Raw genomic sequence first — 23,611 nt, 5'->3', positions numbered from 1 at the left:
AGGGGTGTCATGTTATTGATTTTCCAGTCCTCCGGGACCCTCCTTGACTCTAGTGATTTCTGACAGATCACCACTAATGCCTCCACTATCTCTTCAGCTATTTCCTTTAGAAGTCTGGGTTTTAGTCCATCTGGTCCAGGTGATTTATCTACTTTCAGGCCATTTGGTTTGTCGAGCACCTTCTCCTTGGTGATGGCCACCATACTCAGTCTGACCCTGACTCTTGAATTTTTGGGATATTACTTGTGTCTTCCACCATGAAGATTGATGTGAAGTAATTATTGAATTCCTCAGATATTTCCTTGTTCCCCACTACCCTGGCCAGCGTTATTTTCGAGTGGTCCAATGTCCATTTTTGCCTCTCTTTTGTCCTTTATATATCTAAATGTGAGGAAAGATCTGCCACCCTGTCTATCCACAATATGCAGAACATAGGAAATCAAACTTGGCCAAACTATACCACAAACACCCAGAATGCCTCAGCATTGACTAAACAGGCTGATAAGTGAAACCAGAGAGAACCACAGTCACTTGCAGACAAGGGAATACACTTATGGAGTCATAGAGATGTATAGCATGGAAACAGACCCTTCGGTCCAACTCGTCCATGCCGACCAGATATCCCAACCCAATCTAGCCCCACCTGCCAGCACCCAGCCCATATCCCTCCAAAACCTTCCTATTCATATACCCATCCGAATGCCTCTTAAATGTTGCAATTGTACCAGCCTCCACCACTTCCTCTGACAGTTCATTCCATACTCGTGTGAAAAAGTTGTTCCTTAGGTCTCTTTTATATCTTTCCCCTCTCACCCTAAACCTATGCCCTCTAGTTCTGGACTCCCCGACCCCAGGGAAAAGACTTTGCCCATTTACCCTATCCATACCCCTCATAATTTTGTAAACCTTTATAAGGTCACCCCTCAGCCTCCGATGCTCCAGGGAAAACAGCCCCAGCCTGTTCAGCTTCATGGACCCGGTCAACACAGCTGTCCCAAAGCCCCAAGGACAGTCTGATAACACAACATACTGAAATCACACAAAGGATAGGTCAGAGAGAGAGGTACCAAAAGACCTCACTCCCAAGACAGGAACAATGGAAGCACCTTACTGTTTCAAAAGGGACATTCTCACCTACCTGCAAAGAAAGCTGCAATCTCCTGATCCCATCAAGAACTCATTGATACAGTCAGGATATTACTTCGTATCAACAATCAGGACATTCCTCTTTGTTTCTCAATTATCATCATTGTAATTGGATTACTTAACTTCCAAATACATTGTATCTTTCCTCATTTTAATTAACCTTATTGTACAAGATTCCTACAAAACCTGGCTTCATCCTCAGCTTGAGGAAGAGAACCCTTTATCTACCTGTTCTGGGTCAGCCTTGTTAATTTCTCTTCCAGCGATATCGCTTGTAATAAACAGCTTGTCAATTTCACCCGATCTGGCTTGTGTGGTCTCTGCTTTATTGAGCTAATTTCTCTGACACTAAAGAAACTCTTTCAGGCTTCCTTTATATTACTGGCTAGCTTACTCTCATATTTAATATTCTACCTCCTTATTTCTTTTTTGTTGCCCTCTGTTGGTCTTTGTAAGCTTCTCAAACTTCTGATTTCCCATTGCCCTTTTTCACATTGTATGCTTTCTCTTTTGCTTTTATGCTATCTCTGGCTTCCCTAGTCAGCCATGGTTGTCTCATCCTTCATGTACCATGCGTCTTTTTCCTCGGGATGAATTTTTGCTGTGTCTACTGAATTGCTGTTCCACTGTCTTTCCTGCTAAGTTCCTTTTCCAGTTAATTCTGCCCATCTCCTCTCTCATGCACCTTTAGTGTCTTTATTCAGCTATAATATCGTTACCTCTGATTCTATCTCCTCCCTCTCAAATTGCAGAGTAAATTCAGTTATATTATGATCACTCTCTCCTCAGGGTTCCTTCACCTTAAGCTCTCTTATCAAATCCGCCTCATTGCACAACATTAAATCCAGTATTGTCTGTTTCCCAGTGGGCTCCACCACAAGCTGCTCCAGAAAGCCATCACATAAATTCATTCCAATCATCTAAAAACCTGATTTTTCCTGTCTACCTGCATATTAAAATCCCCCACCATCATTGTAACATTGTCTTGGATAGGCTTAGATTGTTTTCTTTAGAGCAGAGAAGACTGAGGGGGACATGATTGAGGTGAATAAGATTTATGGCAGGGTGAACAGAGAGCCGTTGTTCCCCTTGGTTGAGCAGCCTATCACAAGAAGGCATGGTTTTAGGATAAAGGGCAGGAGATTCAGAGGGGATTTGGAAAAAATGTTTTCACTCAGCGAGTAGTGGAAATCTAGAATGCACTGCCTGGGAAGGTAGTGGAGACTGGAAACCTGGAAAAAATATTTGGATGAGTGCTTCAAATTTCATATATTCTAGAATATGAGACAAATGCAGAAAATTGGGATTAGCGCAATTCTGGTGATAGATAGATCAGTGCAGACTCAATGTGGTCTTTTCTGCACTGTATAAATCTATGAATCTTTACCTGGTCTGACTCCAGACCCAAAGCAATGTCATTGACTCTTAACTGCCCTCTGTATAATTAGGGATGGACAATAAAATGCTGGCCTGGACAGTGATGTCTACATCCCATGAATGAATAATAAATAAAAAGATATAAAAACTCCCAGCTCGGTGAACAGACCACAACAACGAGCACCCGAGCTACAAATCTTCTCACAAACTTTGAGATATAAATGGATTGGTCAGATGGGCTGATTAGTAGCAGATGGAATTTAATCTTGCGAGGTGATGCACTTTGGAAGAAATAACGGGATAAAGGAGTACTCAGTGAATGACAAGACAGCAGGACACTCAGAAATAGAGGGATTTGGGATGCTTATCCATAGATCCCTGAAAGTGGCAAGGCAGATAATTAGGGTACTTAAGAAGAATATCAGTCGAGGCATAGATTATAAAAACAGGGAGGTTATGCTGGAGCTGTGTAGGACTTTGTTTAGGTCACAGCTGGACTACTGAGAGTAATCCTGGTCACTGCACTACAGGAAAGATATGATTGCATTGAAGGAATTGCAGAGGAGATTGACCAAGATATTACCTGGGATGGAGCATTTTAACCATGAAGAGAAGCTAGATAAGCTTCAGTTATTTTCTTTGGCACAGAGATGGTTGATGGGGCACCTGATAGAGGTGTATTCGATTATGAGGGGCATGTATAGAATGGATAGAAAGTAGCTGTTTCTGTTAGTTGAAGGATTGATAACAAGAGAGCAAAATGTTAAGGTGGAAGGAAGAAGCATTCAAGAGGTTTTGAGGAAAAGTCTTCTCACCCAGAGGATGTTGGAAGTCTGGAATTCACTATCTGGGAAGATAGTTGAAGCAGTTATCCTCACAACTTGTTAGAAGTACATTGATGAAGTGTCATAACTTTCATGGCTTTAGGCCAAGTGCTGGAAAGTGGGATTAGTGTGGATTTCGTGTATATCTAGCATTACAGGTCTGATTGGTTGAGGACCTCTTCAGTTCTCTAAGATTCTGAGATTTTATTTTAGCTGTTGTCTAATGAGTGCCTTGTATAGTTGAGTAAGACTTCCCTATTTTATTCTCTATTTCCTTTGATTTAAAGGAGAACGATTAATTTGCATTCCCTATTTCCTGCTGGACTTGTATTCTAGCTTTTTGTGATACATGTGTATCACAAGACAAAATGTGTATTACAAGACAAGACATAAGATGGAAAATTATAGGCCAATTAGCCTAACCTCGGTTGTTGGTAAAATTCTAGAATCCATCATTAAGGATGAGGTTTCTAAATTCTTAGAAGAGCAGAGTCTGATTAGAACAAGTCAATATGGATTTAGTAAGGGGAGGTCATGCCTGACAAATCTGTTGGAATTCTTTGAAGAGGTGACAAGTAGGTTAGACCAGGGAAACCCAGTGGATGCGGTCTATCTTGACTTCGAAAAGGCCTTTGATAAGGTGCCACATGGGAGGCTGCTGAGCAAGGTGAGGGCCCATGGTGTTCGAGGTGAGCTACTGGGATGGATTGAGGATTGGCTGTCTGACAGAAAGCAGAGAGTTGGGATAAAAGGTTCTTTTTCGGAATGGCAGCCGCTGACGAGCGGTGTCCCGCAGGGTTCAGTTGTGGGGCCACAGCTATTCGCATTATATATTAATGATTTGGATGAAGGGACTGGGGGCATTCTAGCGAAGTTTGCAGATGATACAAAGTTAGGTGGACAGGCAGGTAGTACTGAGGAAGTGGGGAGGCTACAGAAGGATCTAGACAGTTTGGGAGAGTGGTCCAGGAAATGGCTGATGGAATTTAACGTGAGCAAGCGCGAGGTCTTGCACTTTGGCAAAAAGAATAAAAGCATAGACTACTTTCTAAATGGTGAGAAAATACGTAAAGCCAAAGAACAAAGGGATCTGGGAGTGCTAGTCGAGGATTCTCTAAAGGTAAACATGCAGGTTGAGTCCATGATTAAGAAAGCGAATGCAATGTTGTCACTTATCTCAAGAGGGTTAGAATATAAAAGCAGCGATGTGCTACTGAGACTTTATAAAGCTCTGGTTAGGCCCCATTTGGAGTACTGTGTCCAGTTTTGGTCCCTACACCTCAGGAAGGACATACTGGCACAGGAACGTATCCAGCGGAGATTCACACGGATGATCCCTGGAATGGTAGGTCTAACATATGAGGAACGGCTGAGCATCCTGGGATTGTATTCATTGGAGTTTAAAAGATTAAGGGGAGACTTAATAGAGACGTACAAGATAATACATAGCTTGGAAAGGGTGGATGCTAGGAAATTGTTTCCATTAGGCGAGGAGACTAGGACCCGTGGACACAGCCTTAGAATTAGAGGGGCTCAAATCAGAACAGAAATGTGGAGACATTTCTTCAGCCAGAGAGTGGTGGGCCTGTGGAATTGATTGCCACAGGGTGCAGTGGAGGCCGGGACACTAAATGTCTTCAAGGCAGAGATTGATAGATTCTTGTTGTCTCAAGGAATTAAGGGCTACGAGGAGAACGCTGGTAAGTGGAATTGAAATGCCCATCAGCCATGATTGAATGGCTGAGTGGACTCGATGGGCCGAATGGCCTTACTTCCACTCCTATGTCTTATGGTTTTATGTATGAGGACCTCCAAATCTCTGTTTTACAGCTTTCTGATCGCATTGATAAACATGAAGAGAAAAATTAGAGGTAACAATGGGCACTGTATTTTCAACTCTATTCCAAAAACTAACCAGATCATCAACATCTCCGTCATCCTCAGGCACCGCTGATGTTTCCATGGGTTTCTCCTCAGCTGCTAGGAACTGCAAATGAGAAATAAATATCTTAAATTATAGAAAGGATTAATAAGCAGATCTGGAGCAGCTGTAGGAAAACAAAACTGACATCATTAGACTGCTTGTTTTGTTTGAACTTAGGACTTATATCTAACCAATGGATAGGCAGCATGCTGCTCCATACATTACTGGCACAATGTCACACAAAGTAAAAGCAACATTGATTTCACCTGCGAATTCCAAATTTCTGGGGCATTAAATGCTGTAATATAAAACAGTCCCAAATTGGAATTCTTGCCACAGAGAACTCTAGATGTAAAGCTGAGAGAGTAGGGGAATTTAGCATTATAGGGAAAGGGAGGAAAATGAATGTCAGGAATATCAGATCAGCTGTGATTGAATTCCAAGTGGAGCAGGCTCAGAAACCTCCTGTTCCTATTTCTTATGGTTTATGGTAGAACAATGCCCACAGTATAGGCAGGGTAGACCATGAGAATCTCTTCCCCATTGTGGATGTGCCTATGACCAGAGGGCAATAGTTTAAGGAGTAAGTGGCTTAGAGGAGGTCTGAGGATTTGTTTTTCATCTGAAAATGTGTTGCTGGTTAAAGCACAGCAGGTTAGGCAGCATCCAAGGAATAGGAAATTCGACGTTTCGGGCATAAGCCCTTCATCAGGAATGAGGAGAGTGTGCCAAGCAGGCTAAGATAAAAGGTAGGGAGGAGGGACTTGGGGGAGGGGCGATGGAGATGTGATAGGTGGAAGGAGGTCAAGGTGAGGGTGATAGGCCGGAGTGGGGTGGGGGCGGAGAGGTCAGGAAGAAGATTGCAGGTTAGGAGGGCGGTGCTGAGTTGAGGGAACCGACTGAGACAAGGTGGGGGGAGGGGAAATGAGGAAACTGGAGAAATCTGAGTTCATTCCTTGTGGTTGGAGGGTTCCCAGGCGGAAGATGAGGCGCTCCTCCTCCAGCCGTCGGTTGGACCACTCCCTTCGTGACTCCCTCGTCAGGTCCACACCCCCCACCTACCCAACCTCCACTCCCGGCACCTTCCCCTGCAACCGCAGGAAATGTAAAACTTGCGCCCACACCTCCTCCCTCACTTCCCTCCAAGGCCCCAAGGGATCATTCCATATCCGCCACAAGTTCACCTGTACCTCCACACACATCATCTATTGCATCCGCTGCACCCGATGTGGCCTCCTCTATATTGGGGAGACGGGCCGCTTACTTGCGGAACGCTTCAGAGAACACCTCTGGGACGCCCGGACCAACCAACCCAACCACCCCGTGGCTCAACACTTTAACTCTCCCTCCCACTCCACCGAGGACATGCAGGTCCTTGGACTCCTCCACCGGCAGAACATAACAACACGACTATCACATCTCCATCGCCCCTCCCCCAAGTCCCTCCTCCCTACCTTTTATCTTAGCCTGTTTGGCACACTCTCCTCATTCCTGATGAAGGGCTTATGCCCGAAACGTCGAATTTCCTATTCCTTGGATGCTGCCTAACCTGCTGTGCTTTAACCAGCAACACATTTTCAGCTGTGATCTCCAGCATCTGCAGACCTCATTTTTTACCCGAAGATTTGTTTTTCATCCAAAGGATTGTAGAAATATTGAGTATGGTATGAGAGAGGGTGGTGGACACATTTACTCTCACAACATTTAAGAAGATTCTGGCCAAGCACTTAAAATGTTAGGGCATTATAGATTATGGGTTTAGATCAGAGTGGTGCTGGAAAAGCTCAGCAGGTCAGGCAGCATCCGAGGAGTAGGAAAATCTGCTCCAATCCCAACCTCACCATTAAACCAGCAGATAAAAGGGGGTGCAGGGATAGTTTGGCGCACTGGCAAAAGAAAACCCTCCTCTTCTCACTTTTGTCCATTATAAATTATGGACCAAGCGCAGATAAATGGGATGACTATAGTTTGTGTTTGTGGGTTGGCCCAGACATATTGGACCAAACAGCCTATTTCCAAGCTATATGTCTGTACTTTAACTTGTCCAGTCTTTTGGTTGAGTTAGGGGTGGGAGCTACAGCTGCAAAGAATGAAAGACTTTTCCCACTGCTCTTCCATTTTTATAAGAAATGATTTTGTCATTTCAATACTTCAACTATTCTTAAATAGTAAATTTGCAGCACCTGGAAACTGACTGGGATATAAGTCTTTCTTTTGTGGCTCTTGTGGTGCAGTGATCTTGACTCTCCCTTCGGACCAGAAAACCCAGATTCAAATCACACCTGCTCCAGGAACTTGTAATAAAATCTATGAACAGGTTGATTAGTAAATATCTAAATATCTACAAGATTCTCTTTGCTCAGATAATTGTAAGGGATTACATTTACCTGTTTGGCTTCATCATTATTCACTGTGCTGTCTGCAGCTTCATCCTTTGTGATAAGAGTAATAGAGTCTGAAATTTAGAAACAGGTTGTAAACAAAAATCCGATTCATTAGAATCTCGATTGAACTATATTTTTCTACATGCACTATATGATAAAAGGATGTGGAGGTACAGGAGAGAGTTTGAAAAGATTTGCAAGGATATTAACAGAAGTATCAGGACATCCACATCAAGAAAGGATTGACAGGCTGGGTCTCTTTTTTTCTTGTAGAAAGTTAAAAATCACACAATACCAGGTCATAGTCCAACAGGTCTATTTGGAAGTACAGTCTTTCAGAGCACTGCTCCTTCATCAGGTAGCTTGCAGAAAAGTTGAGGGGTGACATAATCGAGATCTTTAAAGTCATGAAACGCTTCCGTTGAGACAGCATGATTGTCCAGTTCATGGTTCATGTATTTTCATACATAATTTTAATTTTGGAAGTTATAGCTCAACTGCAGAAAATAGGATAAATGTGACTGAAGCAGCTTGAAATCTAGTCTACTTAAAAGCTTGGAGCCATATTATTTTATGAAATTAACAGTAGGAAAGAAAACTACTTCAGGGAGCTGTGAATAATTAACCCAAGATCTCTCTGTTCCTCTGAGCTACTCAGTTTTCTGTCGTTCATTAAATACACCCTCATCTTGTTTCTTCTTCCAAAATGCATCACATCACTCTTATCTAGTTTAAATGATATCTGCCACTGCTCTGTCAATGTGACCAACCCATCTATATCTTTCTGTAACCTACAACCAATTTCATCACTAATAACCACTTTACCAATCTTGGTATCGTCTCCAAATTTACTTAATATTTCCCTGCATTTTTATCTGTATGAATATAACAAACTGTAAACGGCAGTACTGATATTTGTGGTGCACCACTGGACATCGGCTTGCCGTCTCTTGAGCAGCATTCTACTGTAACCTTTTGTGTCATTGTCCTAAGGCTGTTTCTGATCCATCTTGCCAAGTTTACCTCAATTTCATATCATTTAACTTTCTTACTCAGTCTCCCATATGGTACCTTGTCAAAAGCTTTGCTAAAGTCCATATAAACTACACCCACTGAACTTCCCTCACCCACACACTTGATCGTATTTTTGAAAACTTGTAAAAAAATTGTTAGATATAACCTCCCTCTGACAAAGCAATGCTGACTATCCCTAATTAATTATCCATGCTTTTCCAGGTGGATATTCATTTTCTCCTTCTGAATTTTCTCCAACACTTTCCCTATCACTTCTGTGAGGCTCACCTGTAATTTCCTGGCTCGTCTCTACCACCTTCTTCAAAAGTGGAACCACATTTGCCATCCTCCAGTTCTCAGGCACTTCCACTGTGGCCTGACATGAATTAAAAATTTGGGTCAGGGCCCCTGCAATTTCCTGCCTCACCTCCCATAGTATCATGGGATGCAATTTATCCAGGGCCAGGGGATTTGTCTTTTTATAACCCTGACAGAACCTCCAATGCCTCCCCATTTCCTGTATCAAATTGTGCAACTTCCTCACAGTCCCTTTTCATGAATTCCATACTTACTTTCTCCCTTTCCAGACTGAAGACCAAAGTAAAGTATTCATTTTACACCCTCCCAACATCCTGCAGCTTCACACACATTTGCGCCATTTGTCCCAAATGGTCCCCACTCTTTCCCTGGTAAATCTATTCCCTTTATAAAAATCTTAAGATTCTCCTTAATTCTGTTTGCAAATTCTTTTTCATGCCCCTCTTTGCTCTTCTAATTGCTTTCTGCTAGCATTAAAGACCCGTGTCACTCAACACAGCTGAACTCACTCTGACTTGATTGCTGTGCTGTAGCATGATGACTCTTTAATTCATTAATATTCCATATCCCCCCACATCTCACCAGATAAGTTTAAACTTCTCCCAACATCTATGAAAGAACACAAAAATAGTCCAATTCAGTGATCACCTCTCAGCTCAGTCACCTATATTCTCAGACTGGAAACACTTCAATTTTAAAATTTTTGTATTCCATCTCTCTTTGCCTTATTTCCTTAAGAAATGTGTAAAGAACAGTGAGGGAGGGGTCAGTCTTCTAATCAATCGGTGAAAGAGAAGGCTGATCTGGAGCTGCGACTACAGCATGCGCCATACATGACTGGAGAACAGAATATTATGCCCTGAGAGAACAACTGTTTTCTGTCATTTTTTTAACAGCACACTTAAAGGGAAATATTTCCAGAATGTCAGTTCCAACTAGATATCACAGCAAGATCTAACAGAGTCACTTCATTCACCAGCACCTCACCACCATCGGTCTTTCACTAAGCGGTTTGTCTGTTATATCTGTGGAAAAAAGACTTCCAAGATCAGTGTCACTGGAAAAGTTCCAAGAAATTCGAAATTGCATGCAGAGCAACCCTGGAAGATGTGTCTGGATACCACAGTTGAGGAAGAAGAGACTGGACCTTCCTGAGGGAGCAGTGCAGATTGACCCAATGATTAGGGGCAACACAGCGGCTCAATGTTTAGCATTGCTGTCTCACACCACTGGGGACCAGGGTTTGATTCCACCCTTGGGTGACAGTCTGTGTTACATCCTCCCCATGCTGTCGTGGGTTTCCTCTCAGTGCTCCAGTTCCCTTCCACAGTCCAAAGATGTGCAATTTAGGTGGATTAGCCATGTAAAATGCAGAGTTACAGAGACAGGGAGAGGTGGCGGGGGGGGGTTGAGCCTGGTTGGGATGCTCTCTGGAGAGTCCTTGTGGACTTGATGGGCCAAATGATTTGTTTCCACATTGTCGGGATTCTATGATCCTCTTCCAGTCCAACAAAGTCTCTGTGCTCCTCAAATTATGACTTTCAGTTCATTTCCTACCTTTGTTGCCCAGACCTAGGACTAAACTCTCGAACTCTTTCTAAATTTCTTCAACTAGCTAACCTCTTTCCTCCTTAAGTCTACATCTTCTTCCGAACTTTTCAGTCATTTGTCTGACTATATCCTTATAAGACTTGGTGTTAAATTATTTCAAGTCGCATTCCTATGATGCACCTTGAGTAAGGGAGCTACTGATAGAGCTTATTATTGCCGGACACACTAATCTACCAACCCTCACACATGCAAGAATAGGTATGGGTTTAAGGTTGACTGACATAATTAATTAAAATTAGCGTAACAAGTGCATTTATGCACAGACTGATTTTATCCAATATACTTAATTCAATGACTAAGAACTACTTTACACAATTAATATGTATGGTATAAGAATTACATACAACTATCATTTAACAACTCAAAGCCAATGCATCCACCTGTCATTCAATAGTCAATATTGAAATGATTTTAAATGACAATGATATTTACTAGTGAAGCTTCTAAAGTGGTCATCTATTGGTTGATAACAATGTGATTAGTGACCAATGTTGAACTCCTATAAATAAACATTCTGCTGGACATTCCTCAAATCAGATGAATCCAAATTCAAAATGGTGCAAAGAAGTTAATAAAAGGTCATCAATTTGAAATATTAAACTAAATTTCTAGCTCCTCTATCAGTGAGTTTGAATGTGAAGTGGCACATAAAATCCAGCAAATGCTTTTCTGTTATGTATCAGTGTGAAAATTTACAAGGAGCAGCACAGGCATTGTCCACCTTTGGGTCTAGTTATCTTATTTGCAGTCTCTTTGTCTAGCAGAAGCAAATGTTAGCATAGAACACAGAACATAGAACATAGAACAATACAGCACAGAACAGGCCCTTCGGCCCACGATGTTGCGCGGAACATTTGTCCTAGCTTAAGCATCTATCCATGTACCTATCCAATTGCCGCTTAAAGGTCACCAATGATTCTGACTCTGCCACTCCCACAGGCAGCGCATTCCATGTCCCCACCACTCTCTGGGTAAAGAACCTACCCCTGACATCCCCCCCATACCTTCCACCCTTCACCTTAAATTTATGTCCCCTTGTAACACTCTGTTGTACCTGGGGAAAAAGTCTCTGACTGTCTACTCTATCTATTCCCCTGATCATCTTATAAACATCTATCAAGTCATCCCTCATCCTTCGCCGTTCCAATGAGAAAAGGACTAGCACTCTCAACCTATCCTTGTACGACCTATTCTGCATTCCAGGCAACATCCTGGTAAATCTCCTCTGCACCCTCTCCAAAGCTTCCACATCTTTCCTAAAATCCCTAAGGTAATTCCCCTGCTAAAGCTATTCAATGGCCTCTTGAACCTGTACCCCTACATCTTCACAGAATGGATTGACCATCAATTTATCTTGGTACCTCAAATGTGATGTGTCAACTGCTTGTACTACCAGCTGTGACTAGAGTTGCTGGCAATCTGATTGGATTGCAATTCTCTAAGGCAGGACCTATTCGGTGGGCTGACTCCCCTAACATTTTAACCAGCCATGTGATTTGCAAGGCCCTGTATAACTCATCACACTCAGGGACGCTAAGCGAGAATCATACGCCTAGACCAACGAGCCATACTTATTCCTGATGAAGGGCTTATGCTCGAAACGTCGAATTCTCTATTCCTGAGATGCTGCCTAACCTGCTGTGCTTTGACCAGCAACACATTTGCAGCTGTGATCTCCAGCATCTGCAGACCTCATTTTTTACCTGTATAACTCAGCCAATCAGGCAGATGCTGTCTGACATTTCCAGCATTTTCTGATGACGGAATGGAGGGAAGTGTGCTGAAAGCTGAACTATTTAGTACAAAACAGAACAAGTGGCCTCCTGTGTCTTGGGTCATTTTACTATGTTTCAAGTTCTGCATTGATAATAATTATGATTTTGTCTGTATCTTATACAATTGGCAAACAAATGGAATAAAGGATTGCTTCCCACCTTGCACAATCAATTCCCAGAAGTCTTGTAGTCCCTTTGCCTCCACATTAGCTTTAAGGGTTTTCAGTAACATGTTGAAGAATTTGGATTCTCCAGCCTGGAAATAAATGAACAAGGAACAGCTTTTAGTTTAGAAATGCAGTTTCCAAGTTACCAATGAGTGAACGGGCCATCCTAGAGTAGATAGTGTGTAATGAGAAAGCAACAGCTTGCATTCCAATTGGCACCTGTGAGGCCCCTTAGGGATGAGCGAGCATAATATGATGGAATTTCTTATCAAAATGGAGAATAATGTGATTAGATTACTTATGTGGAAAAAGACCCTTCTGGCCCAACAAGTCCACACTGACCTGCCAAAGCACCCATTCCCCTACATTTACCCCTTCACCTAACACTACGGGGGATTTAGCATGGCCAATTCACCTAACCTGCACATTTTTGGACTGTGGGAGGAAACCAGAGCACCTGGAGGAAATCCACGCAGGCATGGGGAGAATGTGCAAACTTCACACAGTCAGTCGCCTGAGCTGGGAATTGAACCCAGATCTCTGGCGCTGTGAAGCAGCAGTGCTAGCCACTATGCCGCCCACAGATGTGGATGGTTATTCTTCTGAATCTAAACAAAGGAAACCATATTGCCTTGAGGCATGTGTTGGCTATGACAGATTGGAGTTGTTCAGGAATAATGGTGGAAAGGCATTGGTAAACTTTCAGAGTGCATTGGTGAACCACAGCAATTGTTCATCTGGCACAAAAGTACAACAGGAAAGGTTGTCAAACCATGGCTTACAAATGAAGTTAGAGATGGTATTCAATCCAAGGAATAGGCATATAAATTGGTCAGAAAAAATAACAGACCTGATAAGTGGGAGCAGTTCAAATTCTGCAAAGGAGAACAAAGGAATTAATGAAGAAAGGGAAAATAGAGTACAAGAGTAAGCTTGTGAGGAACAAAAAACTGATTGAAAGAATTTGCATAGAAATTCTGTGTGAACAGGAAGGGGTTGATGAAAACAATTCCTTGCAATCAGAAATGGGGAATTTATGATGGGGAAGAAAGAAATGCAGACCAACTAAATCCTGAAGAAGGGCTCACGCCCGAAACGTCGATTCTCCTGCGCCTTGGATGCTGCCTGACCTGCTGCGCTTTTCCAGCAACACATTTTCAGCAACTAAATACACACTTTGGTTCAGTGTATACAAAGGAAGAAATAAAAACTACCAGAAATGCAGGATAACATAGGGTTTAATGAGAAGGAGGAACTGATCTACAGCAGCATTAGTAGGGAAATGATGTTGGGGAAATTGATTTGGATGAGGGAGCCAAAGTTAATACCTCCAAATTTGCAAAAGCTGAGTAAGAGAGTGAGCTGTGGGGGAATATAGATATGCTTCAATGTGATTTGCACAGGCTGAGTGAGTGGGCAAACACATGGCCAATGTAGCATAATGTGGATTAATAAGAGGTTATCCACCTTGGTAGCAAACACAGAAGGCAGATAATTATCTGAATGGTTATCAACTTATAAACAGGAATGTCCAACTAGACCTGGGTGTCCTTATACACCAATTGCTGAAGGTAAGCATGTAAGGTGTGAAAGTAGACAAGTCTCCTAGGCCGGATGGAATTTTTCCGAGAATTCTCTGGGAAGCTAGGAAGGATGTTGTCAAGTGTTTGGCTTTGATCTTTGGGTTGTCACTGTCTACTGGTTTAGTACCTGAGGACTGGCCAATTGCAAATGTTGTGCCCTTGTTCAAGAAGGGCAGTAGATATGACCCAGGTAATTATAGACCAGTAAGCCTTAGGGCTTTTGTATGGAAAAGGCTTGGAAAGGATTTTCAAGAGATAGGATTTATAATCATCTAGCAAGCAACAATTTAATTGGAATTGTCAACGTGGATTCGTCAATGGCAGATCGTGTCTCACAAACTTCACTGAGTTTTTTGAGAAGGTGACCAAGCATGTGGATGAGGGTAGGGCAGTTGACGTGGTGTACATGGACTTCAGCAAAACCTTTGATAAGGTTGCACATGGTAGGCGACTGCTGAAAATGCAGAGGTATGGGATTGAAGGTGATTTAGCAGCTTGGATTAGAAACTGGCTTTCTGTAAGAAAGAGTGGTGGTTGATGAAAACTATTCAGCCCAGAGTCCAGTTACTAATGGCGTGCCACAAGGATCTGTTTTGGGACCACTGCTGTTTGTCATTTTTATAAACCGACCTGGACACAGGCATATGGGGATGGATTAGTAAGTTTGCACATGATACTAAAGTCAGTGGAGTGGTGGACAGTGTGGAAGAATGTTGCAGGTTGCAGGGAGACTTGAATAAACTGCAGAACTGGGTTGAGAGGTGGCAAATGGAGTTCAATGCAGCTAAATGTGAGGTGATTCACTTTGGGAAGATTAAAGGAAGGCAGAATACTGGGTCAATGGAAAGATTCTTGGTAGTGTAGATGTGCAGAGGGATCTTGGTGTCCACTCAGGTGGATAGAGCTTGTAAGAAGGCCTATGGTGTATTAGCGTTCATTAGCAGAGGGATTGAATTCAAGAGTCGTGAAGTGATGTTGCAGCTGTACAGGACTTTGGTTAGGCCACATTTGGAGTACTGTGTACAGTTCTGGTCGCCTCACTTTAAGGAAAGATGTGGAAGCTTTGGAGAGGGTGCAGAGAAGATTTACCAGGATGTTGCCTGGAATGGAGAATAGGTCGTACGAGGACAGGTTGAGAGTTCTCGGCCTTTTCTTGTTGGAACGGCGAAGGATGAGGGGTGACTTGATAGAGGTTTATAAGATGATCAGAGGAATAGATAAAGTAGACAGTCAGAAACTTTTTCACCGGGTACAACAGAGTATTACAAGGGGACATAAATTTAAGGTGAAGGGTGGAAGGTATAGGGGAGATGTCAGGGGTGGGTTCTTTACCCAGAGAGTGGTGGGGGCATGGAATGCGCTGCCCATGGCAGTGGTAGAGTCAGAATCATTGACGACCTTTAAGCGGCAATTGGATAGGTACATGGATGGGTGCTTAATCTAGGATAGATGTTCGGCACAACATCGTGGGCCGAAGGGCCTGTTCTGTGCTGTATTGTTCTATGTTCTATATGTTCTATGTTCTATGTACATAGATCCCTGAAAGTTGCCACCAGGTTGATAGTGCTGTTAAGAAGGCATGAAGTGTGTTAGGTTTTATTGGTAGAGGGATTGAGTTCCGGAGCCGTGATGTCATGCTGCACTGTACAAAACATGAGTATTGTGTACAGTTCTGGTCAACCCATTACAGGAAGGATGTGGAAGCATTGGAAAGATTGCAGGAGATTTACCAGGATGTTGCCTGCTCTGGAGGGAAGGTCTAATGAGGAAAGGCTGAGGGACCTGGTTCTGTTCTCATTGGAGAGAAAAAGGCTAAGAGGCGATTTAGTAGAGACATACAAGATGAATCTTTTTCCTAGGATGATGACATCTGCTTGTAGAGGGGCCATAGCTGCAAATTGAGGGGTGACAGATTTGAGACAGATGTTAGAGGGTCCTTTACTCAGAGTGGTAAGGGCATGGAAGTAGTTAACTCAGCCACATTAGGGGCATTTAAACAGTCCTTAGATAAGCATCTGGATAATGATGGGATAGTGGAGGGTGATGGGCTTAGATTAGTTCACAGGTCAGCGCAACATCGAGGGCCGAATGGCCTGTTCTGCGCTGTATTGTTCTACGTTCTATGTAAATGCAACAAGCGTTAAAGATGATAAAAGATGATAAAAACTTCATAGCATGCAGAGTAGGTGATGCAGCATTCGAGGAGAAAGAGAATCGACATTTCGGGCATAAGCCCATCACCATGAATGAGGTTTATGGCCGGGGGCTGACAGATAAATGGGAGGGGGAATGGAGTTTGGGGGATGGCAGCTGAGAATGCAACAGGTAGATGAAGTTGGGTAGGAAGATGATGGGTTGGAGAGGAGGGTGCAGCTGTTAGATGGGAAAAACGATGGATAGGTCAAGAGGGGCGGTGCCGAGTTGGAGGTTTGGGACTGGGATAGGTGGGGTAGGGGAAATGAGGAAACTGGTGAAATCCACATTAATCCTTTGTGGTTGCAGGGTGCCAAGACAGAAGATGAGGCATTCTTCCTCCAAGCATCGGGTGGTTAGGGTTTGGCGATGGAGGAGAACAAGGACTTGCATATCCTTGGTGGAGTGGGAGGGGGAGTTGAAGTGTACAGCCACGGGGTGGTGGGGTTGATTGGTGCGGGTGTCCCAGAGACGCTCTCTGAAATGATCCTCAAGTTGGTGTCCTGTATCCCCGATGTAGGGGGGACCACATCGTGTGCAACGGATACAGTAATTGACATTAGTGGAGATACAGATAAATTTCTGTCAGATGTGGAAGGATCCTTTGGGGCCTTGGATGGAGGTGAGTAGGGGAAGTGTGGGCGCAGGTTTTTCACTTCCTGCGGTGGCTGGGGAAGGTACTGCAAGTGGGGGGTAAGGGCTGGTGAGGGGATTGTATCTGACAAGGGAGTGGCAGAGGGTATGGTCTCTCCAAAACGCTGATTGGTATGGGAGAGAAATATATTGCTAGTGGTGGGTTTGTTTGTAGGTGTTAGAAGTGGCGGAGGATGATGCGATGTATATGGAGGTTGGTGGGGTGCAAGGTAAGGACGGTGGGGGGGGGGGGGAGGGAGTTCTGTCTTTGTTGCTTCTGGAAGAGTGTGGCTCTGAGCTGAGGCAGGGCTGACCATAGGGAGATTAGGTGGTGGCGCTTGGCTGTGAGTGTGAAGCGGAGGAGCCAGAAAGTGTACACCCTGTCGCTGTATGCTTCAACTCCCCCTCCCACTCCACCAAGGACATGGAGGTCCTGGGCCGCCTCCATTGCCAAACCCTAACCACTCAACGCCTAGAGATAGAATGCCTCACCTTCTGCCTTGCAGTCCTGCAACCACACAGGATTAATGTGGATTTCACTAGTTTCCTCATTTCCTCTCGCCCACTTATCCCAGTCCCAAGCCTCCAACTCAACACTGCCTTCTTGACCTGTCCATCATCTTTCTCATCTAAGTGCTCCACCCTTCTCTCCAACCTATCACCTTCCCACCCACCTTCATTTACCTATTGCATTCTCAGCTGCTTTCCTCCAGCCCCATCCCCCTCCCATTTATGTCTCAGTCCTGATGAAGGGCTTATGTCCAAAACATTGATTCTCCTGCTCCTCGGATGCTGCCTGACCTGCTGTGCTTTTCTAGCACCACACTCCCGTCTCTGATCTCCAGCATCTGCAGTCCTCACTTTCTCCATTTATAGCATGCGGACCAAAGAACTGCAGATGCTGTAAAATCATAAACAAACATAGAAATTTTTGGAAAAACTCAGCAGGTCTGGCAGAAACTATTAAGAGAAATCAGAGTTAATGTTTTGGGTTTGGCGCTTTTCCACTGTTGCACTCTGATTTCTCTTAACAGATGGTACCAGACCTGCTGAGCTTTTCCAGCAACTTCTGCTTTTGTTTCACAGCATGAGGATTCAATTATAGGGACTAGGATGGTACAATTATACAGGGCCTTGATGAGACCACACCTGGAAACTGTGTGCATTTCTGGTCTCCTTATCTGAAGGAAGGATGTGCTGGTTATTTAGGGAGTGCAAAGAAGCTTCACTAGACTGATTCCTGGGAATGGAATGGCTTATTTCTGAGAAGAGGATGAATCAGCTAGACTAATATTTACTGGAGTTAAAAAATAAGGAAAGGGGATCTCACAGAAATCTATAAAATTCCAACAGGACTAGACAGGGTGGTAGCAGGATATAGAGTAAACTATTTAGGTTTGAAATTAAGAGGAATTTCCTCACCCAGAGATTGGGAGCCTGGGGAATTTGATACCGTGGAAAGTGGTCAAGGCCAAAACATTGTGAGATTTCAAGGAGTTAGATAAAGCACTTGGGGATAAAGGGATCACAGTATAGAGGGTTAAAGCAGGAACAGGCTATCGAGTTGGATGATCAGCCACAATCATAATAAAGGGCTGATCGGCTCACTCATGCTCCAATTTTCTATGTTTCTAGGCACAACCTAAAACATTACTCATCAACGTGAAGTGCAGGATACGTTATTGCATCAGTCACAGAATATAGAACATTGCAGCGCAGTACAGGCCCTTCGGCCTTCTTTGTTGTGCCAACCTGTAGAACCAATCTGAAGCCCAACTATCCTACACTATTCCATTTTCATCCATATGTTTATCCAATGACCATTTAAATGCCCTTAAAAGTTGACGAGTCTACTACTGTTGCAAGCAGTGCGTTCCACGCCCCTACTACGCTCTGAGTCAAGAAACTATCTGACATCTGTCCTATACCTATCACCCGTCAATCTAAAGCTATATCTTCTTGTACTAGTCATCACCATCTGAGGAAAAGGCTCTCACGGTGGCCTGCCTCACAATGCCAGGCACCCAGGTTCAATTCTAGACTCAAGCGACTGTCTGTGTGGAATTTGCACATTCTTCTCGTGTTTGCGTAGGTTTCCTCTAGGTACTCCGGTTTCCTCCCACAGTCCAAAGATGTGCAGGTTAAGTGAATTGGCTGTGCTAAATTGCCCATAGTGTTCAGGGATGTGTAGGTTTGGTGCATTAGTATTTGGTAAATAAAGGGAAGGGGGAATGGGTCTGGTGTGAGTTACTCTTCGAAGGGTCAGCACGGAATTGTTAGGCCGAAGGGCCTATTTCCAAACTGTAAGGATTCTATGATCCAAATGCAGATGCCTTGAGCTGCCTTTGCTGCCAGATACTGGTGGTGCTGCCACTGAAAGAGTCCATTTGGGTTTAAACTTTCTGGTTATCTTTCTGGTCACCACTGACAATATTAAACTATGCAGATGCAAAAAGATCTAGTTCTGGCAAAACTAGAACAGTGATGGATGAATCAAAAGGGTCATCACAACCAGGATTGAATCCTTTATGAATCCAGCAAGACCAGATCACTGTAGAGGACACCCATTTTATTAGAGGAGTGAGTGATCTTCCAAGCAAAGGTCGCTGCCAGATACTAGCTGAACTCGTCCAGGGTCATCCAGGGATTTCCATAATGAAAATATTGGTGAAACGTTAGGTCTGGTGGCCAGGATTGGATGCAGACATAGCTGGAGTTGGTTGCATGTTGACTATACCTGCCCTCTCATGGGCTCAACGTTCTTAGTCATTGTGAATGCTCACTCAAAGTGGTTGGGCATGCATAGAGTTCTTTTATCAAATGATGATGGAAAAGCTGCAAGCACCTTTTGCAACACACAGGATCCTGGAAGTGTTGGTCACGGACAATGGGTGATCATTTACCATCAGGGAATTCAGATATTTCCTAAAGTCCACATTAGGACAGCTCCATGCTATCCAATATCCAATAGTCTGGAGGAAATAGCAGTCTAAATTTTGAAGGCAGGGTTAAAGGTGCAGCCTACAGTTTCACTCGATACAAATTGTTCCAGCTCTGCTTGATTATAGGACCACCCCTCATGCAACTACAGGGATAGTTCCAGCAGAGTTGTTATTGAGGAGAAGACTCTGCATCAGGTTAACTTTGCCCTTCCCAGACTTGGGGAGGGATGAAAGAGTATGCCAGACACAAGACTCCTCCAAGTGAGAGACAGTTTACTTCAGAGACGAAGTGAGGTGAATCCTGAACAAGCATGTGGACCACATGAAAGCTGCAAACTCGTAAATGGGGCAGGAGCTAACCATAAACTATATTTCAGCACTGGGAGTCAAGAAAACGTGCGCTGGGGCATCAGGGAAGCTAAGTTTAAATATAAAATAAAAATGCTCATGAATCAGCAGTGGAAGTCGAGACAGCGCAAGCCGGGGGCAGCCAGGAGTGTAAATTAGAATATAAAGTACTTCCTCGTGAATCAGCAACCTCCATTTCAGCACTGGGACTCGAGAGAGCATGAGCCGGGGGTTGGGCGGGAAGGTAAATTTGAATATTAAATACTTACCTCTTGAATCAGTGGAGCGAAGACTGAACAGGACCGGAGGCGGACATGGGCACTGCTGGGTAAATGAACTAACTTATTCAGGCAGTGGCGAAACCTGAAACACCACACATGTATTGTCTCTCATCTGTCCCCGTCTAACCAAATAAAAGACTTGTGGAGGGTTGGTGAGGGAAGGCTTCTTTTTAAAATACAGGATGACCCCCATATCTGCGGAATAATTTTCCGCAGTTTCAACAGCCCGTAGACCGAATATATTATACGGTACCTTCCAGAACCAGGGACCGGGGGCTGCCGGGAAGGTAAATTTTACATTTGAATCAATGGGTTCGCTTCTATCTGCAATTTCAGGCTTCTGTGTTGGGTCTTGGAATGTACCTCCTGTGGGTATGGGGGGACTACTGTATCTGTTTTGTCAAGTTAGAGCAGAGGGCATAGAAGCTAGGGCAGTCGCATGCTTCTCTTGCAGGATGTGGGAGGTAAGGGTCACCACATTGCCAGAAGGATGTGGATGCTTTGGAGAGGGTGCAGAGGAGATTCACCAGGATGTTGCCAGGTATACAGGGTGCTAGCCTTGAAGAAAGGTTGAGTAGATTAGGATGATTTTCATTAGAAAGACGGAGGTTGAGGGGGCACCTGATGGAAGTCTACAAAATCATGAGAAGAATAGACAGGGTGGATAGCAAGAAGCTTTTTACCAGCGTTGGGGACTCGATTACTAGATCAAAGTGAGAGGGGAAACATTTAAGGGAGATATGCACGGAAAGTTCTTTACATACAGTGTAGTGGGTACCTGGAACACATTGCCAAAGGAGGTGGTAGAGGTAGGCACGTTAGCATCATTTAAAATGTTTCTAGGAAGATACATGGATGGGCAGGGAGCAGAGGGATACAGATCCTTAGAAAATTGTGTGCAGTTTTGGTCGCCATACTATAGGAAGGATGTGGAGGCACTGGAACGGGTGCAGAAGAGGTTTACCTGGATGTGCCTAGTATGGTAGGAAGATCGTATGAGGAAAGGCTGAGGCACTTGGGGCTGTTTTCATTGGAGAAAAGAAGGTTTAGGGGTGACTTGATAGAGGTGTACAAGATGATTAGGGGTTTAGATAGGGTTGACCATGAGAACCTTTTTCCACATATGGAGTCAGATATTACGAGGGGGCATAGCTTTAAATTAAGGGGTGGTAGGTATAGGACAGATGTTAGGGGTAGATTCTTTACTCAGCGAGTCGTGAGTTCATGGAATGCCCTGCCAGTAGCAGTGGTGGACTCTCCCTCTTTATGGGCATTTAAACGGGCATTGGATAGACATATGGAGGATAGTGGGCTAGTGTAGGTTAGGTGGACTTGAATCGGCGCAACATCGAGGGCCAAAGGGCCTGTACTGTGCTGTATTTCTCTATGTTTCTACGTTTCTAAAATAGGCGACAGGTTTAGATAGAAGATCTGGATTGGCACAGGCTTGGTGGGCCGAAAGGTCTGTTTTCCTGTGTTGTAATTTTCTTTATTCACTACCGTCCCCCCTGTTGACTTCATCTGCGAGAAATGCACTAAACTCCAGCTCCTCACAAGACTGCACTAGGGAACTAGAGCTGGATAAACCTCAGATCATTCTGGAGGCGGAAGGGATGTTAGAGAGGAATTATAGGGAGGTAGTCACACCTAAATTACATGATAAAGGTGACCATCAGGAGAGGGAAAGGGAGCAGGCAGACAATGCAGGGATCCCCTTTGGCCATTCCCCTCCATAATAAGTATATCGTTTTGGGTACTTTTGAATGGGGGTGGAAAACCATAGTGGCCAGTGTCTGGTAATAAGTCTGGCTCTGTGGCCCTGAAGGGAAGAGGGGAGAATAGGAGAACAATAGTGATAGAAGATTTAATGGTGAGAGGAACAGACAGGAGATTCAGTGGTAGCAAACGAGAATCCCAGATGGTATGTTGCCTGCCAGGTGCCAGGGTCAGGGATGTCTCAGATTGAGTCTCCAGGATTCCTAAGAGGGAGGGAGAGCAGCCAGAAGTCATGGTACACATTGGTACCAATGACATAGCTAGGAAATGGGACGTGGACCTGAAAAGTGAATATATGGAGTTAGATTGGGAGCTAAAAGGCAGGATGAGCAGAATAGTAATCTCAGGATTGCTATTGGTACCACAGGCCAATGAGGCTAGGAACAGAGAGTGAGTGCAACTGAACACATGGCTGCAGAGCTAGTATAGGACGGAGGACTTCAGATATGTGGATCATTGGGATATCTTCTGGGCAAGGTGGGACCTGTACCAGGAGGATGGGTTGTACCTGAACTGGAGGGGTACCAATATCCTGGGCAGGAGATTTGCTAGAGCTCTTCAGGAGGGTTTAAACTAGCTTGGCAAGGGGATGGGAACTGGAGCTAAGGATCAGAAATGGTGTAGCTGGTGAACAGGCAATTACAGCATGCAGAGAGTCTATGAGGAAGGACAGATACTTGATAGGGCAAAGTTGCTGACAGGGTGATGAGTTGAAGTGTGTTGATTTTAACACAAGAAGTGTCAGGAATAAGGGTGGAGAAGTTACAGCATGGGTCAGTATTTGGAGCTGCAATGTTGTAGCCATTACGGAGACTTGGATATCACAAGGGCAGGAATGGTTGTGGGATGTTCCAGGATTAAGATGTTTCATAAGGACTGGGGTGGGGGAGGTGGTGGAGGAAGAGGTAAAAGAGGTGGGGGTGGCATTGCTAATCAGGGATAGTATCACAGCTGCAGAAAGGGAGGTTGTTGAGGAGGGTTTGTCTACAGAGTCAGTATGGGTGGAAGTCAGAAACAGGAAAGGCGCAGTCACTTTATTGCGAGTTTTCTACAGACCCCCTCAATAGAAACAGAGACACGGAGGAGCAGATGGGTGGCAAATTTTGGAAAGGTGCAGAAGTAAGTGGGTTGTTGTCATGGGTGACTTCAAATGACTAAATATTGATTGGAGCCTCCTGAGCGTAAATAGTTTGGATGGAGCAGATTTTGTCAACTGTGTACAGAAAGGATTCCTGACTCAATATGTAGATAGGCTGACTGGAGGGGAGGCCAAATTGGATTCGATGCTTGGCAATGAACCAAGCCAGGTGTCAGA

General features: G+C 44.1%; 1 protein-coding gene across 2 annotated transcripts in view; it reads right to left on the bottom strand.

Annotated features, from left to right (window-relative positions):
• xrcc5 (X-ray repair complementing defective repair in Chinese hamster cells 5) overlaps nucleotides 1-23,611 on the bottom strand; it is a 344,097-nt gene that overhangs the window by 23,077 nt on the left and 297,409 nt on the right. For both annotated transcript variants that reach the window (XM_060827769.1, XM_060827770.1), the window contains 3 exons: nucleotides 12,533-12,629; nucleotides 7,659-7,726; nucleotides 5,263-5,334 (listed from right to left, as the gene is read on the bottom strand). In XM_060827769.1, coding sequence (XP_060683752.1) covers nucleotides 5,263-5,334; nucleotides 7,659-7,726; nucleotides 12,533-12,629 — 237 coding nt within the window. The remainder of the gene's footprint in view (nucleotides 1-5,262; nucleotides 5,335-7,658; nucleotides 7,727-12,532; nucleotides 12,630-23,611) is intronic.

Source organism: Hemiscyllium ocellatum, chromosome 7 (genome assembly GCF_020745735.1).
Source record: "Hemiscyllium ocellatum isolate sHemOce1 chromosome 7, sHemOce1.pat.X.cur, whole genome shotgun sequence".
Classification (NCBI taxonomy): domain Eukaryota; kingdom Metazoa; phylum Chordata; class Chondrichthyes; order Orectolobiformes; family Hemiscylliidae; genus Hemiscyllium; species Hemiscyllium ocellatum.
The sequence above is the reverse complement of the archived record's forward strand: the minus strand, read 5'-3'. Positions and strand labels throughout refer to the sequence as shown.